This window comes from Symphodus melops (assembly GCF_947650265.1).
Source record: "Symphodus melops genome assembly, chromosome: 12".
NCBI lineage: Eukaryota > Metazoa > Chordata > Actinopteri > Labriformes > Labridae > Symphodus > Symphodus melops.
The window spans coordinates 1290667-1307409 of record NC_136702.1 but is presented as its reverse complement, the minus strand read 5'-3'; the positions used below and the strand labels follow the sequence as shown (position 1 = coordinate 1307409).

At 44.2% G+C, this 16743-nt stretch overlaps 1 protein-coding gene across 1 annotated transcript; it reads left to right on the top strand.

Moving 5' to 3' along the window:
* Window positions 1–15514, top strand: f5 (coagulation factor V). Its single transcript, XM_079357214.1, has 25 exons — window positions 1–286; window positions 637–719; window positions 2087–2209; window positions 2823–3035; window positions 3130–3291; window positions 4532–4753; window positions 4846–5011; window positions 5108–5288; window positions 5896–5992; window positions 6075–6280; window positions 6801–6948; window positions 7049–7261; window positions 7372–9457; window positions 9570–9738; window positions 9860–10096; window positions 10444–10660; window positions 11296–11475; window positions 11574–11690; window positions 11761–11832; window positions 11946–12031; window positions 12121–12276; window positions 12368–12512; window positions 13344–13495; window positions 14159–14341; window positions 14437–15514. The coding sequence occupies exons 1-25, from the start codon at window positions 132–134 to the stop codon at window positions 14581–14583; spliced, it is 5916 nt and encodes a 1971-aa protein (XP_079213340.1). The 5' UTR covers window positions 1–131; the 3' UTR covers window positions 14584–15514.
* The last annotated feature ends 1229 nt before the right edge of the window (window positions 15515–16743 follow it).

Sequence of the window (16743 nt, the reverse complement as noted above, 5' to 3'; positions counted from 1 at the left end):
GTGTGTGTGTGTGTCGGTGTGTGTGTGAGTAACGGATAAAGCTCAGAGCGGGACCTCTCTGTCAGATCACTCTTCTTCTTCTTCACTTCACAGAACAGAGACCCAGCTCACCTGAGGGACCGATCCCAGACATGAGGCTCTGTTTCTGGGCTGGAGCTCGATGTCTTCTGCCCGTCCTGGTTCTTCTCCTCGCTCACAGAGCCGAGCAGCATCAACCCAGAGAGAGACACTACTACATCGCTGCTGTGGAGATAGACTGGAGCTACTCTGGAAATGACTCTCACAGGTAGGACGCCAGCCGAACATGTATGATATAAAATCCAAAAACGACACGTGCAACATTTAAAAAAAAACAACGTTTTTCTGTCCCATTATTTGTATTTCTGGACGCAGTCGTTCCACAGTTGCTCTCATTCTGTTGTTGAATGTATCTGTGACCTGATAACATTTGTTCCAGATTGTCCTCGTTACATTTCTTTCTCACTCTGTTTTCCCCAGCCTCACACAGTATCAGCGTTATTTTGACAAACAGTTGAGCAAACGCGTCCAATCTTAAAGTCCATGTCACAGATATGCAGTCGTGTGTGTGTGTGTGTGTGTGTTTGGATTTGTGCTGATTCTTGTTTTGTGCTTCAGATTGGGTCCCACCTATAAGAAAGTTGTCTTTCGGGAGTATGAGAAAGACTTCAGACGGGCCAAGACTCATCCCTCCTGGCTAGGTAACTATCACGTGTTTAGAGTCTGTCTCTAACCGCAAAGAAATACTCACCCTGTCTGCGAGTCTACCATCCTTCAAGACAAAAATATTATGACTAAAACCACGTGCTGGGTGTTCTGGGTTACTGGACACAAACACAGCTTCAGGGTTTAGCTGCATACATGTTCCTGATCCACAGACGGGTTTTCTTTTAGCTCAGTTAGCATCTTGACTTGAGACTCTGAGCACCGGGTCGAGTGTCTGCCTTGTTTGCGTGCTTCAAAATCCAGAATCAAAGCGACGACATGTAACTTTTCCCAACTTAAAATAGAAGTTTAAAAGGTAGATTCAAGGGAACGATAAGTTTGAACAGGGAGAATTGTGTCTCTTCCATCTCGTCACCTGTTTAATTCACTGTGTAACTTTAGCGGCGTGCGGCGTCACGGCACTCGTTCACACAGCAGCCTCTGTTCTGTTTGATACGACGACAGAGGCTGAGAAGAAGAGGCCGCTAAGAAGAGACAAAGAGCGAGCGAGAGAGAGAGAGAGAGAGAGAGAGAAGCAGAGAGTACATCCCTGCAGAGATGCCTCAGTCACCGGTCTGCATCCAAATTAAACGTAAAGTCCATCTTACGTTGAAAAAGTTCCCGCTTTCCTCGTTTGATATGCATCAGTTAGCTTCATGTGTTTGGACGCTAACAAACTTATCTCAACTATTTAGTGTGCAACAAACACCCTCTGCAATGTCGCGATTTAGCCACTCCCTACAGTTGTCATGGCAACAGATGAATACACACACACACACATACTCCACATGCGAACAGTTCGCTAACAGCCGGCTGCAGATTTGGACACAATCTGTTGATATTAATGAACCAGACGGGGCGAACGCCGTCTGTGAGGAGGGTCTCTACTGTCGTCGTGTGTTGACTCGATGGAGTTTAGAGACCTTCAGTCTGCACGACAACGGACCAACCCGTAGTCCCACATATCGTTGCTTTAACGTTTCAGCGACTATTTAATAAAAGCTGTGATGTTGTTGCCTCTGAGTTTATTTTGTCTGATTATCGATTGCATCCTCATCCAAGTGAATAACTGTGAGTAACACTGTCTGGAGTGAGACTTTCACAACACTATTCAGTCAATGACTTTGCCATGTTGGTTTTCCAGGAATGTTTTTTTTTAAGTTGCACAATAGTTTCTTGCTAAAAGAGACATCAGTAAGGTAAAGAGAAGGAATCACGTTGGTGAACATTTCAGAACACGAGCGAGTGGTTGAAGTGAGTCAGCCTTCAAGTCATTCGCCCTGCTGTCTCACGATGATGTAATAAGACATACATGTGATGCAGACACCTAACAAACCAAATCCTTGTGTCTGTCTCTCTGCAGGTCTGGTCGGACCCACCCTGCGGGCGGAGGAGGGCGAGACCATCGTGGTGACTTTCAGAAACATGGCGACCGGAGCGCACAGCATCCACCCACACGGCATCGCTTACGGGAAACAGTCGGAAGGTGGGTGTCTGCCCGCTCAGCTGTGCATGGGTCTATACTCTCTCCACGTCTGTGTGTCAGGGTCAGCGCTGGTCTTCGTCATGTTACTCATTCTGATAATTACACAAGACTGACCAACAAAACAAACAACTTTGTTTGTCTTGTTCTCAAAGATTAACCCGGAGAGGCAGAGCAGACGATACTGAAGTCCAACAGGAAGAACTGTTAAGCCCCTCATAACTCACATTAAGAGAAACAACAGGACGTTTCATGCCATCATTAAAAAATATGGGAAATGATTCCCTAATATGATCTTAATGAAAAAGTCAGAGTGCAAAGATTTAAAATAAAGAACAGCTTCATTAAGAGTTTCATCTATCTGACTTTGAATCTCCTCGGCATTGCTTATTTATTTATTTATTTATTGCACTTAAAACAAACAAACAAACATAATTGATCCAATGAATAAAAAACAGACAGTATGATTTGTTAATACAAAAAAAAAAGGAGGTCTTTTGAAATGTGCTGGAGGAGCCAAATAAACAGCAGAGGAGCTCGTCGAGTGGCTTGCTTGGAAAGTCATTAAAGCATTTGAATATGAAACTCATTGTGTTTATTTGTTGTTTTTTTGCAGGAGCTCACTACTTTGACAACACCTCTCTAAAAGAGAAAGAGGACGACGTCGTGCAGCCCAACAGCGAACACGTTTACAACTGGGAGGTGACGTCGGAGGTTTCTCCACAGAAGAGTGACCCCGCCTGTCTCACCTACTCTTACGTCTCCCACCAAAATGTTGTCGAGGACTACAACTCGGGACTCATCGGTACTCTACTCATCTGCAAGCCTGGTAAGCAGCAACATGTGGCGGTTTGGGCTTTTCAGGTTTTTTTTTTTTGTTTGCGTCAGAATGACAGCTTTGGATTCTGTCCCTCTCGCTGCAGGCAGTCTGGATGACTCAGGGAAGCAGGTCGGTGTCCACCACGAATACACGTTCCTCTTCGGGGTTTTTCACGAGAACGAGAGTAAACACAAACCAAAGAGGTACTCCCCAGATGACCACGTCAAATACACCATCAACGGATACACTCAGGGATCTCTGCCTGGTGGGTTTGTCCACTTATTGAAAAATATCATCACCCGCACAGTGTTCGTTCTTGAAGCTCTTGTAGCTTTTCTTCACATAGTTTCAGAGGTCACTATTGCTCTTTGCGATCCGTTTAATTTGACAGCGGTCGGGTTGAAATATTAAAACTTCAAATTCAGGAACTGCTTCAGATAGAAGTGATTGTACCCGAGCTAAAAATCCTCTGCATGTTTCTAATAAGCTCCAGCAGCAGAAAGCTGCTCAAACTAGGATCAATGTTGGAGATGAAACATGGAGAGAGGTTAGAACGCAGAAAGCTTTACAGACCCATGCAGAGCTGGCTAAACACTGAAGCTACAGTGTCCACCACATGCAGAGCTGGCTAAACACTGAAGCTACAGTGTCCACCACATGCAGAGCTGGCTAAACACTGAAGCTACAGTGTCTCTACATGCAGAGCTGGCTAAACACTGAAGCTACAGTGTCCACCACATGCAGAGCTGGCTAAACACTGAAGCTACAGTGTCCACCACATGCTGAGCTGGCTAAACACTGAAGCTACAGTGTCCACCACATGCTGAGCTGGCTAAACACTGAAGCTACAGTGTCCACCACATGCTGAGCTGGCTAAACACTGAAGCTACAGAGTCCACCACATGCAGAGCTGGCTAAACACTGAAGCTACAGTGTCCACCACATGCAGAGCTGGCTAAACACTGAAGCTATAGGGTCCACCACATGCTGAGCTGGCTAAACACTGAAGCTACAGTGTCCACCACATGCAGAGCTGGCTAAACACTGAAGCTACAGTGTCCACCACATGCAGAGCTGGCTAAACACTGAAGCTACAGGGTCCACCACATGCAGAGCTGGCTAAACACTGAAGCTACAGTGTCCACCACATGCTGACCTGCGTGAGCAGCCACTCTAGAGAGGATCCACTTTTTGGAATAGATCTCATAATAGTCTCAGTGCTTGTTAAGTTCCCAATGTTGGGTATATTTGCCTGCAGCTGGTTCATCATACGTGATTGTAAGAAAGCCTCATTCAGTTCGATATCACACTACTCACAATCCAAAGTGAAAACTGCTTCACTGTTACTTTGCTGTATTTGAATACTCGCCTGTTGCCTCACTGTTCTGAATGATGGTGGGTAGATCACTGTATCACGTACGGCATGTGTTGTACAGTCAGTGCAGAGACTGATCCCAGATGTGCTGTGTAAACCAAACAATTCTCAGACAGTGTTTTCTCTCCAGACGTCAGTGTGTGTGCGCACGCCCCCGTCAGCCTGCATCTGCTGGGAATGAGCTCGGAGCCTGAGGTGTTTTCTGTGCACCTGAACGGACACGTGCTGAAGCAGACCGGACATAAAGTGTCGTCTGTGGGACTCATCAGTGGCACCTCCACCACGGCAAGCATGCAGGCTCCGCACACGGGCCGCTGGCTGCTCTCCTCTCACACTGCAAAGCACATGGAGGGTAGGAGCAACAACATCATGTAAATTAATAGAGAGAGGTTGTTTTGTTTTGTTTTAAACGAGGGAATCTATAAAATGTTTCTGCTATTGCAGCGGGCATGCATGCTTTTGTGGATGTGAAAGAGTGTGATGGCTTCACACCACCCAACAGAATACTGAGCATCGTGCAGAAACGACACAGCAGGGAGTGGAAATACTACATCGCTGCTGAGGAGGTCGTCTGGGACTATGCGCCGGAACTGCATGACCACGTTGACGAGTAAGCAAAATGTACATTTTACATCTTTCTTACATGCAAGCTGATCGAGTGTTGAACCAGAAAGTGAAAAAAAATGTTCTTTGTGTGTGTGTGTAGGGACTTTAAGGTCCAGTACCTGAGGCAGTCACCAACACGCATCGGTAAGAAGTACAAGAAGGCCGTTTACACGCTCTACAAAAACGAGTCATTCACTGAAAAGCTGGAGTCAAAACAGAGGAAAAACGAGCTGGGGATACTGGGTCCTGTCATCAGGGCGCAAATCAGAGATGTCATCAAGGTGAGTTCATATCAAAGTCAAATATTTAGACTTTGAAAAACAGCTCAGTTTACGAGTCACAAGTCGTGAGTTCAAACAAGTCGTTCCACTTTTTCATTCACTTTCATAGTGACTGTCTTTTTTCCTCGTAAAGTAAATGCTGTAACTTTCGATTTACCACACGTTCCTTATTCTGTTTCAAAATAAAAGCAGGTATTTATCCAAACAGGAAGTAAACAACCTAATAGCTTAAGACTGTACAAAATAAAAGCAGGACAAGAAATGAAATGCAAAATAATAGAATTTCTAAAATTTAGAGTCCAAATTAAGTTGGAAAAAAACACCACTACTTGCAACTCTATGTTAAACTTGGCGACCTGCAGTGCTTAAATATCCTCATGTTTGGTTTTCAAACAATAATTCTTACATTTTGTGTTCATACTATTAATTTTTGCGCCTCTTGCATAAACTTTAAGAAGCTTCTTTGGGGTTCACATGCATGGACTCTGCTTTATTGTCTCAAATGTAAAAATCTAATAAAATCTATTGATTGTAGTCGGGGCATTAGTCCTTTTATATGCTTCTGTCAGCAGACAGTGCTCTCACACATCCCTCTGTCCTGTTACAGATTGTGTTTAAGAATATGGCCTCCAGGCCTTACAGCATCTACCCGCATGGACTGTCCATAAAGAAGTCAGAAGAGGGAGCCAACTACCCAGCAGGAGGTAATCAAACCTCCCGTCAGTGTGTTTCACTTTCTAAAACAATTCACCTGACGAGTAATGCTGATTTCAACGTGTTCTCAAGGTAACCAGTCTCATGGAGTTCAGCCGGGTGAGACTCATACGTATGTGTGGAATGTTCTGGAAGAGGATGAGCCTTTGGAAGGAGACCCTCGATGTCTGACACGTATGTACTACAGCGCGGTGGACACGCTACGAGACATCGCCTCAGGACTGATCGGGCCGATCCTCATCTGCAAGAGTCAGTCCCTCAATGTCAGAAATGTACAGGTAAAAAGACTCTGCGATCAAACTCGACCACGTCTGTTGGGCAGCCACTTTGGTGGAATGTGTTTCTTTCGTTGTCCCCAGAAGATAAAACCAATCTGATTGTTGTGACTTCATGACTTTTCCAGTAGAACCATTATCAGTACATTTATTTTTTTGCGGGGGGATATTTGACCCTAACCCTTCTTTTTAATACAACTGTAATTTTTATTATCAATCTATCAAAGATGTTGATGTTCTGGATGAATTGTGACATTTAAGAGCTTTTAGAATGGCTAAAGACTTTATTTGGGAACTTGACAAATGATTAAAAACGTCATATTGTTAAACAAAAGTTGCATGAATCTCGTGCTTGCAATCACAGATAGAGGTAAAGGTTGCTATTTACTTTAATGCATGAAAGATGTCTTGTGTTTTTGATGATGGAACTGTCGCAGTTATGTGAGTCTGTGTAGTAAAAGTGTAAATATTCAGAAAGCCAATGAACCAAACATTAGCTGATTACATTGATTTGTTTCCACAGCTGAAAGCAGACAAGGAGCAGCACGCCATGTTAGCTGTGTTCGATGAGAACAAGAGCTGGTACCTGGATCAAAACATTCAACAATATTGTGACCGATCCAAAGTCAACAAGGCAGACCCGGACTTTTACAAATCCAACGTCATGCATTGTAGGTTTTGTCTCAATTGCAATAAATCAACAAAGTCGACCTCAAACATTATTTTTTGCTGGCTGAAAGACGACTAATGTTTATCCACATTTCCTCTCAGCAATCAACGGTTACATGTTTGAGAGCGGCCCGCTCCTGGGCTTTTGTAACGGCGAGGTTGCGACATGGCACGTGTCCAGTGTTGGAGCGCAGGACTACATCCAGACAGCTACTTTTTACGGACATCCATTTGCGCTAAATGAGCGGACAGAGGACTTCCTTAGCCTTTACCCCATGACTGGAGAGACCATCACTATGAACATGGAAAACCTTGGTTTGTTGGAAGAGGTTTTTTTTCATTCTGTACTGTTTTTAGAAAAAAAATCTAACCAAATTAAATAAATGTAAATTTTATGATTAATCTGTGTGCTTCTTCTGAACCAGGCCGCTGGCTCCTGGCTTCCCTGAACTCCCATGAGACAATGAAAGGGATGCGCGTGAGATTTCAGGATGTTGAGTGCTACCGCGATTACCAGTATGAGTACGATGAAGATCCAGAAAAGGGTCCAAAATTTACCGAATGGAACCCTCTGAGCTTGGCTGAGATCAAGAAGGAAGAGGAGAAGGAAAAACGTGAAGAAGAAAAGAAGCCAGTGGAAACTGATGCCTACACAGATATGTTTGCAGCAGAATGGGGTATTAGGTCTCTAAGGAACCAATCTCCGAGCACTAGTGTTGAGTTGCTGGACCTGTCGTTCCTCAACTATGATGTTGTTGACGTCCCCGATGGAGATATGGATATCCTGAATACGACTAAGACAAAGCATAAAGACGAGGCCTCTAAGCCAAATGCACAAAATGAGACATTTTTTCACAAACTCAATATTACAGAAAATGTGTTGAACCAAAGCAGTGAGAATACGACAAATTTAAACATCAGTAGTGCCAGTTCAACTTCACACAATTCTACCACATCTAAAATGGAGAACACAACAGATTTTAAGAGCTCGTATACATTGGAAAAGAATGAAACTATTACTACAAATGATACCACGAGCATGTTGTCATCAATGATTGAAGCTATAGTGAGAGAAATTACCAATCTTAGAATATCATTGCAAGAAATAACATACTTCCCCGTAACATCACATGAAAATTCAAGTTCCGTCTTGGACGCTGAAGGAATGAATCTAACCCGAAATGGGGACAACCAGACTTTTCACGCTAATGTCTTGGCGAATAAATCCAAGGAGAGACTCACTGGAGGGGATGTGTCCTCTGTCTCTGAGCCTCTATCCAATTTCTCCAAAAGCAACATCCATGAAACACTAAATGGAAATGTCACCTCGGTGTCACAAAGACAGGAAAAGGCTGTGGAGGATAACGCTACAGCGACTAATGTGTCAGCAGATGGAACAGACCATTCATTGCCCGTTCCAATGACTGATGTTGGAGAGGTTGAAATCAAAGGTGTAGATGGACTCAACTCAACCATCCTCGAGTCGAAGGTGGAGAACACTGGCAACCAAACCAACGACAATGACTCCCTGATCACCGCAGAACAACCAGAGTATGGACTGGAGGGGAATTCTTCAGACAATGCCAATATTTCATCAAATTCCAGCGTTGAAAGCACTTTGCATACTCTTGGAGAAATTGTGCCCTTTCAGAATGTCTCGGCGAATATATCGACCTCAAAGGTATCACTGGAGATTAGTTTGGAGGGATGGGTTAATCTCACAGCTCTCCTTGACCAATCAAACACAACGACATCTTCATCTTCGCAAAGTCTGTCCAGGGAGACCGTGATTTCCGGGAACCTGTCCGTATCCAGGAACAGTAGTTCTGAGGAGCTAATGTCTTCAGAAAGCAGTGAAGAAGTGGTTATCTACCTAAAAGAAAACGATGCCACAGTGATTAAAACAAAACCTGTAAAGACGCAAGACTACAACTGGACTTATGATGGGATTCACAAAGTGGTACCATTGGAGATTCCTGATGACCTGATGAAGTATTTGGGTAAAGAGGTCCCCAAACCAACGCCAAAGCCAAAAAAGACCAAAAAGGTGAACTTTGCACAGTGGCCCCAGAAGGGCCAAGGCATGAAAACAAAGAGGAGGAAGGAATACAAGCCTCAGGAAAGGAGGGGTTTGCCATTCTCTCCGCGAGGATTCAATCCAGGCATGTCTCCACGTGGGACGCGACCAAATATACCTCATCCTTTCTCTGATGAGGAGAAACTCATCAACATGCCTGTCGTCATCGGTGTGCCGAGGCCTGATTTCAGTGACTATGAGCTGTACATTCCTGGAGATGAACCGCATCATCTAGGGCTGGATGATCCAGATCCCAAAGCGGATGAATATGAGTATGTTGTCTACAAAGACCCTTACAGTGATCATGAGGACATCAAAAATCTCGACCTGGACGAGACAACCAAGTACTACCTCAAATTCGCAGACTCGAATGTCAGAACTTATTTCATCGCCGCAGAAGAGGTTGAGTGGGACTATGCTGGCTACGGACAGAAGTGAGACTTACGGAAAGCTCCTTTAGCAATTGAGAAGAGTTCAGATTTAAATCTTGAGTTCTACCGCAGCTTCCCATCCACATGTTAAAATACGGTTGCGTTATCTCCACAGGAGGCAAGACAGTTCAAATCTTAACATCAGAGAGACGAAGTTCACCAAGGTGGTTTTCCGAGGTTACATGGACAGCAGCTTCAGCACACCCGAAATCAGAGGGGAGATGGATGAGCATTTAGGCATTCTTGGACCTGTCATTAAAGCAGAGGTTGGACAAAGCATAATGGTAAGAATGAATCTTGACTGTAGCATCAGTTCTACCAGTCATTGAACTGTTGGCAAGTATAAAAGGGCGTTTTTCTGTTCCTTCAAACTGAACCTTTGATTGTGTCTTTCTGGTGTTGCAGGTTGTGTTCAAGAACAATGCCAAACGTCCTTTTTCACTACATCCAAATGGCGTTGCCTATACCAAACAGACAGAAGGTCTCTCCTATGAAGATGGCTCGAAGTACTGGTATCAATATGACGATGAGGTTAAGCCCAACACCACCTTCACATATATGTGGAAGGTCCAGTCTGCGGTTGGACCAACAACGGACGAGTCTCACTGTCGGACCTGGGCCTACTATTCCGGTGTTAATCCTGTAAGTACTTAGCATTGTTTTTAGCAGGTTATTCACTTACGATGTTAATTTCTAGGAGCATTAAAACCATTAAAACAGCTGATCGGTTCTTGCTCTGCTGCCCCCTTGTGGCAACTTGAAAATACACAATGTAGGACACGTGAATCGGCTGAAAGTAACTAGCCACATTTTTAGCCAGGCTTGAGTCATGTCTCAACAATCACAAATATATCCGTTCAGAGATATTGCAAGATCATAAAGAGGTAACTATTTCCATATAAACTACGTGTAAGTCTGTTCAAAACAGTGGAGTGTGTGTGTGTGTGTGTGCACGCATTTCTGATAGTAAACTCTGTTCTGTCTTCAAGGAAAGGGATATCAACTCTGGCTTGATCGGGCCACTGCTGGTGTGTCGACAGGGAACGCTGGAAAACCAGTTACCAAACATGAGGGAGTTCGTGTTGCTCTTTATGACCTTTGATGAATCCCAGAGCTGGTACTACGAGGAGAACCGCGAGAAGATCCAGAGGAAAAGTCGAAGGAGAGCTATGAGCCCCTACTTCAGGGAGAACCTCAAGTTCCACTGTAATGCAACATGTCAATGCCTACATTGCAATAACCCATTACTTTTTCTATAATCAATCACATGCTGTTATGTTCCTTTTGGCGCACCGTAGCTAAGCCTACGCAGCGTCTCCCTATAGTCACAACCTAACAACCTGCTACTCCTAAATGTCTACTTTGACATCAACAACTCCCAGATGTCTCAGTCACAATTTACATTCAACCTTGTGGCATCAAACAATTCCATCTTTTGCCGTTCCTTTGAGCTATTTTCGTTGACGTTTTTCGATCTATTACAGGTTCCTTTCTCAGTGGCTAAGTTAATGTTGTAACCTCCGATCTTCTGAAAGTTAGAAGTTTCTTTTTTTTTGTTTTAAAAAGCAGGTCTGTATCAAAACATAAAGTAAATTACTATTAACTAAATAAACAATTCAAAATAAAAGCATAGCAAAAACTGTTTTGAAATGCAAAGAATCCTTAAACATCTTAATTTAAACACAGATTGTTCATCCTGTAGACTTTTTAAAAGAAGTGGATATAGCCAGCATTGTACTTTTCTTTGATGCATTGAAGTATGATCATCTGGGGAATTAAAAAGTAATATACAGTACATGCTAAAAACATCTTTTAATCTGTTTTTTTTTTTTTTTCTGAAGCCATCAACGGGGTAACATACAACCTGAAAGGCCTGCGGATGTACACCAACCAGCTCGTGGCGTGGCACCTGATCAACATGGGTTCTCCAAAAGACTTCCAGAGTGTCCACTTTCACGGACAGACATTCCTCCACAAGAAGACCACCAGCTACAGACAAGCTGTGTACCCGTTGTTGCCAGGTGAACAAGACAACTGTTTAGGTCTAAGTCCAAGGCGCTTGTTTCTAGCTAATCTTATTTGATATCTGAAATGTCTTCGCCAAACTGTCTTTTTGCAGGAGGCTTTGCCACTCTGGAGATGTTTCCATCCAAACCCGGCCTGTGGCAGCTGGAGACAGAAATCGGCATCAACCAACAGAAGGGCATGCAGACCCTCTTCCTGGTTCTAGATAATGGTACAGACAATAAAAAAAAGTCGCTCTGCAGAATGTAGGGTTTTATTCTCACTTCGATGTTTCTTATTAGACTGCTACCGTCCGCTGGGTCTAGAGTCAGGCAGCGTGAAAGACAACCAGATCACTGCAAACAACACCAGAGGTAAACGTACTCCCCGTGGTCCTGCAGGATCCACAATCAGTGTACAATTATTGCATCATTGCTCCATTATCTGATATATCACTTGAGGAATGATAACGTCTTCATATTTAAAGGATACTGGGAACCTCATCTCGCCAGACTGAACAATCCAGGCCAATACAACGCCTGGAGCACAGAGCAGAACCACAGCTGGATTCAGGTATGTGTTGAAGGAGGATTGAGTTTGTTTGACTGTGTTTCTTTTGTTCCTTAATACAACATGCTCCATGTGGACTTCCTCCTGTCCAGGTGGACTTCCAGCGGCCAGTTGTGATCAGCAAGGTCGCCACGCAGGGAGCCAAACAACTTTTCCATTCCCAGTATGTGGTCAAGTACTACATTTCCTACAGCACGGACCGCAGGAACTGGATCTTCTATAAGGGCAACAGCAGGGACCTCCGGAAGGTGGGAAGAGTTTGATCTCCCTCTTTATTAGAAGAACAAACTGACACAGATCACCTCTTTATTTCTTTGTGTCCGCCTCTTCTTTCTCCAGTTGTTCACCGGGAACCAGGAAGCCTACAAGGTGAGCGAAAACATCTTTTTTCCTCCTGTGATTGGACGGTTCATCAGGCTCCACCCTGTCCACTGGTACGGCAAGGCAACACTTCGCATGGAGTTCTACGGCTGTGAGCTCGACGGTAAGACATCAGTGTACATACTGTACTATATGCCTCGGCAGAAATAGACCTTTAAAGGTCCTTTTGACCACAAGAGCTGAAACTTTGTTGACAAAAGCAGCTATTTCACCACAAAGAAACAGAACTTGGAGGTCTTCTCCTCCTCCTATCAGATCATTTAGTTGTGTTGGAGTGTAGGATAGCCTAGCCGTTATGTTGCGTGCCCCAAGTCTGGAGGCATAGGTCCTCACCTCAGCTGCAGTGGGTTCAAAGCAACAGTTTATCAGGAGGCTTTAAACCTGCCTCAGCTCGTTAGCTTGACTCAAAGTCAGGCTGAGACAGCATTTCCAGCACGGAGACCGCCATCCGTGGGACTCCAGCGCCCCCTGCAGGAACAGACGGGTGGCGTCAATCAGGCTTCGTCCTTTACTATTTACAGTCTGTGGTTCCATGAGGTAGAATTTTTGTCTTTTGTCAGTAAAGTCTCGTGACTTGGGGGGGGGGGGGGGGGGGGGGGGTCTAGGTCTATCTCTGCAGGGATCCTCCCGGAAATGTTGCCAAACACTTAATTTAACAATTTGAGCCAATCATTTAAAAAAAGGCCATTTAGATAAAGTCCATTAATCTGGACTAGTTTTTAGCTAAGGATTATGTTGCAGCCGATGGCAGAGGCGATCGACTCGAGTTATTCCACAATATTTTCAACCCTTCAGTCTTTGAGACATCAAATGATGTAAACAAGATTACGCCTGTGAAAAACAAAAAAGTATGACGTAACAGTTAAAACAAACTGCACTGTTTTCACGTCATACGATGTTCTGTAAATACGAGCTCCCTCGTCTCTTCTCTCAGGCTGCTCGGTGCCTCTGGGGATGGAGTCCGGAGACATCGAAGACCGTCGAATCACAGCCAGCTCCACAGCCTCCAGCTGGTACTCTGGACCCTGGAAACCTTCACTCGCTCGTCTCAACAAACAGGGAACCGTCAACGCGTGGCAGGCAAATGTAAAAATACTATAAGAGTGTTCTGACAAACAAACCTGTTCTCCTTGTAGTACTGGATCTTTTCTACGTTCAGCCTATTAAAACCTTTAAAAGTAGAGTCGGTAGGATTTTTCGTTGCAGCTTTTAACAACAATATTTAAACATGGCTCCTCCTCCTGGGCTCATTACCTCCAGAAGCTCACTCAGTGCATGTTTACTGCTGGTACCAGCTAACAAGCTAACACACCCTAGCTAGCAGAAGCTAACGTTCGGTGTTTGGCATCAACCTGTCCTACAGAAATCAGGCCAACTCCACATTCGCAGGTGAAAGACCAACACGAGATTCACCCTCGTTTTGGAACAAGCTTTAAACACTTCAATTTTCACCGGTTTAAATCGCGTCCAATTGCGTAATTGTATTCACCCCTAAACTCACTGCTTCGCTATCATTGGCTGAGGGGAAACACAGTCAACTCAAACAAAGCAGAGCAGTGAAATCCAGTCAGAGGACCAGGATCTCTGCAGACTCCGGCACACATGTACGGAGGCCCAGAAGGGATGATCAAGCGTCATTACTTTTGTATCAGTCTGCATTTTATTTGGGGGGAAAAATCTACTGACTCTACCTTTAAAAACACAAAATATCTGTAGTGAAACCTTCTGTCTGTCACCGATCTTTCTCAGTTTAACGACATGAACCAGTGGCTTCAGGTGGAGCTGCCTCAGGTGAAAAAGATTACAGGTATCGTAACACAAGGTGCCATGGTTCTGGGGAAACAGAGGTACGTCGTCTCCTACATTTTGCTGTACAGCGACGACGGGCTCCAATGGAAGCAGTACACAGACGACGAGGCCGTCACCTGCAAGGTGAGCTGCAGGAAAATCACATGCATGAAGTGTGCCACATTGGAGTTTTAGTCGGAGAGGGAAACTAAAAATGTCCTTTTCTCCGTCAAATGCAGACGTTCTTTGGAAATACAGATAACCACGACCACGTCAAGAACTACATCTACCCTCCAATTTTCTCCCGATTCATCCGGATCGTTCCGACAAGCTGGCTGGGATCCATCATGATGAGGGTAGAACTGCTGGGCTGCGACTTTGAGTGAAACACACACACACACACCTTTAAAACAACAATATGACAATTCAGAGGGGTGCGAGACTAAGTAGAATCACTGAGTGAGAAATGTTGAGCTCTGAGACTGATTGAAAAAGGAGGAGAATATTTGACCTTTAATGTTGAGTATGAACACGGCAGCCGTCACGCTGCAGTTTTGTTTGTCATACAGGAAATATAGCGCCCAATAAATGCAAGTTAAAACAAAGAGTTTACTCGGGTGGTATCACAAATTTCCCTCTGATCTGGAAAAAGAAACACACCACCCACACGCGTGTACAGAAAGGAATAGGATGCATCACTTTGTCTACAGGGGGCGCCAAAATCAACCAAAAGAGAATTATTTATTAGGCACTTTAGAAATACTGGTAGCATGGTGGTTAGAGGGTAAAGAAATAATTCAATAAAGGAATTTGCACTTTTTTTTTGTATTTTTTATATCATCATGCCCCTCATGACGATGTGTGTTTGTTTGGCTGGTCAGCTCTGCACGCTCACATAAAGACAACAACGCAAACTGAAGCATACATGTGGTGCGTGCACGTCACTCATTAAGGGTGCTGTATGCATGAATATACGTACATGGATGGTGTAGTAGGGCATCTGTTGAACTCATCATTCAGCTGCTGCATGAATCAGGAGTCCTGCAGGTGAGGAGCATTCCCTCCTTTAACGTCAGGTTTAGGTGCTGCAGCAAAACAAAAAAAAACGATTTTTACAAGTTAACAGATTGTTACGTTTTCAGATGCACACGTTTAATCCCAAACTCATTTTGTAAGTGCACTATTAGTAATCCGACCCCATGCGTCATGTGTTTGAAATACGAGTTATGCTGACATCAGAAATGATTATAAATGAGTGTAAATATGTACGTAGACATCCTGTAATTTATTTGTCAATAAAAATGATTGCTGTTCTTATTTTAAGCGTCGTGCTCAGTGATTCACGTTTTGGTATCCTGAGTATGAGGATGTGCACACTGATATGTTCTCATGGTGAGGAGGCGTCACTTTTAGCACCTCCGCTGAGGAGCTTCGGGGGGGGGGGCCTCCAGAGTCAACAGACACGTGCAGCTGCAAACACATGCCGTGTTTATCCATTTGCTGATCATGTCGAAGTGGGCACTGGAGGTGTGAGAGTCCCAGCATGGCCGCCCGGCGTGCTACTGATCTGCGAAAGAAGAAATCAAGTGGTCGTCTTATTGGACGAGCTGCTGTCTGGATGCTTTGGGGAGCGCTGAGAGGAGAAGCAGCTGTGAGTCTGCACAAAGACTCAACGTGATCAGAATGTGACGCTTCATCTCGTTGCAGAGAGTTTGTTCATGAACATTTTAACAGGAAATCACCTGCTCAGACTCCACATATGTTTTAAAGCCAATTTGGCGACTTGAAATGTCTATTAATACATCACAAATAAAAACTAAATGATGTAGATACTCGCTTTAATACGACAAAATAGAAATCTTAGACCCCAAATATTGGGTGTTTACTCTTTGGGGGCGAGAAAGTGCAACATAAAACATGCAATGAGTGGATTCAAATACATCCAAATAGAGGGGGGGGGGGGGGTTTGTTTTGCATGAAGTGCAAGGTCATACTTTTATTCCCCTGGAAAGAGAAGAAGTGTTGTTCCTTCTTTGCACACAGTCATCGGTGACTCGTCCGACCTCAGAGTCCAGGTGGAGCACCTGCAGAAGCTGGGAAACGTTACGGGGCTTCAACCACGAAGATATTTAAAAAAAGAGAGAAACAAGCAAAGACGTTGTGATTGCTGTTTTAATGCTTTCTTACAGCTCTCAAATTTAATTTAATGCATTTTTTTTCTTGAACATGTTGGAAAAGTCACAGCGCCACACAATCACCCTCTGACTGAATGACCGGTGCAGTAGAAACATGCAGTTGCTACAAATCGCCAGCAGGAGTCGCTCCAGCCTCACCTTTGCTGCAGGTCAGCCGACAAACACTCAAGGATGTTTCTTGTCCTCATGATAAGATCTCATGTGGAGAAGAAACGTGTTGCACAGAGGCAGAAGACTTTCAGGTTTCAAATCTTGTGTTGCTCTCTCTCTCTCTCTCTCTCTCTCTCTCTCTCTCTCTCTCTGTCTCTCTCTCTCTCTCTCTCTCTATCTCTCTCTCTCTCTCTCTCTCTC

Coding starts and splice junctions, on each gene's coding strand:
- f5 (XM_079357214.1), top strand. CDS start 132: ATGAGGCTCTGTTTCTGGGCTGGAGCTCGATGTCTTCTGCCCGTCCTG. Junction 11,691..11,760: donor CTTCCTGGTTCTAGATAATG/GTACAGACAATA, acceptor GTTTCTTATTAG/ACTGCTACCGTCCGCTGGGT. Junction 14,342..14,436: donor ACGAGGCCGTCACCTGCAAG/GTGAGCTGCAGG, acceptor CGTCAAATGCAG/ACGTTCTTTGGAAATACAGA.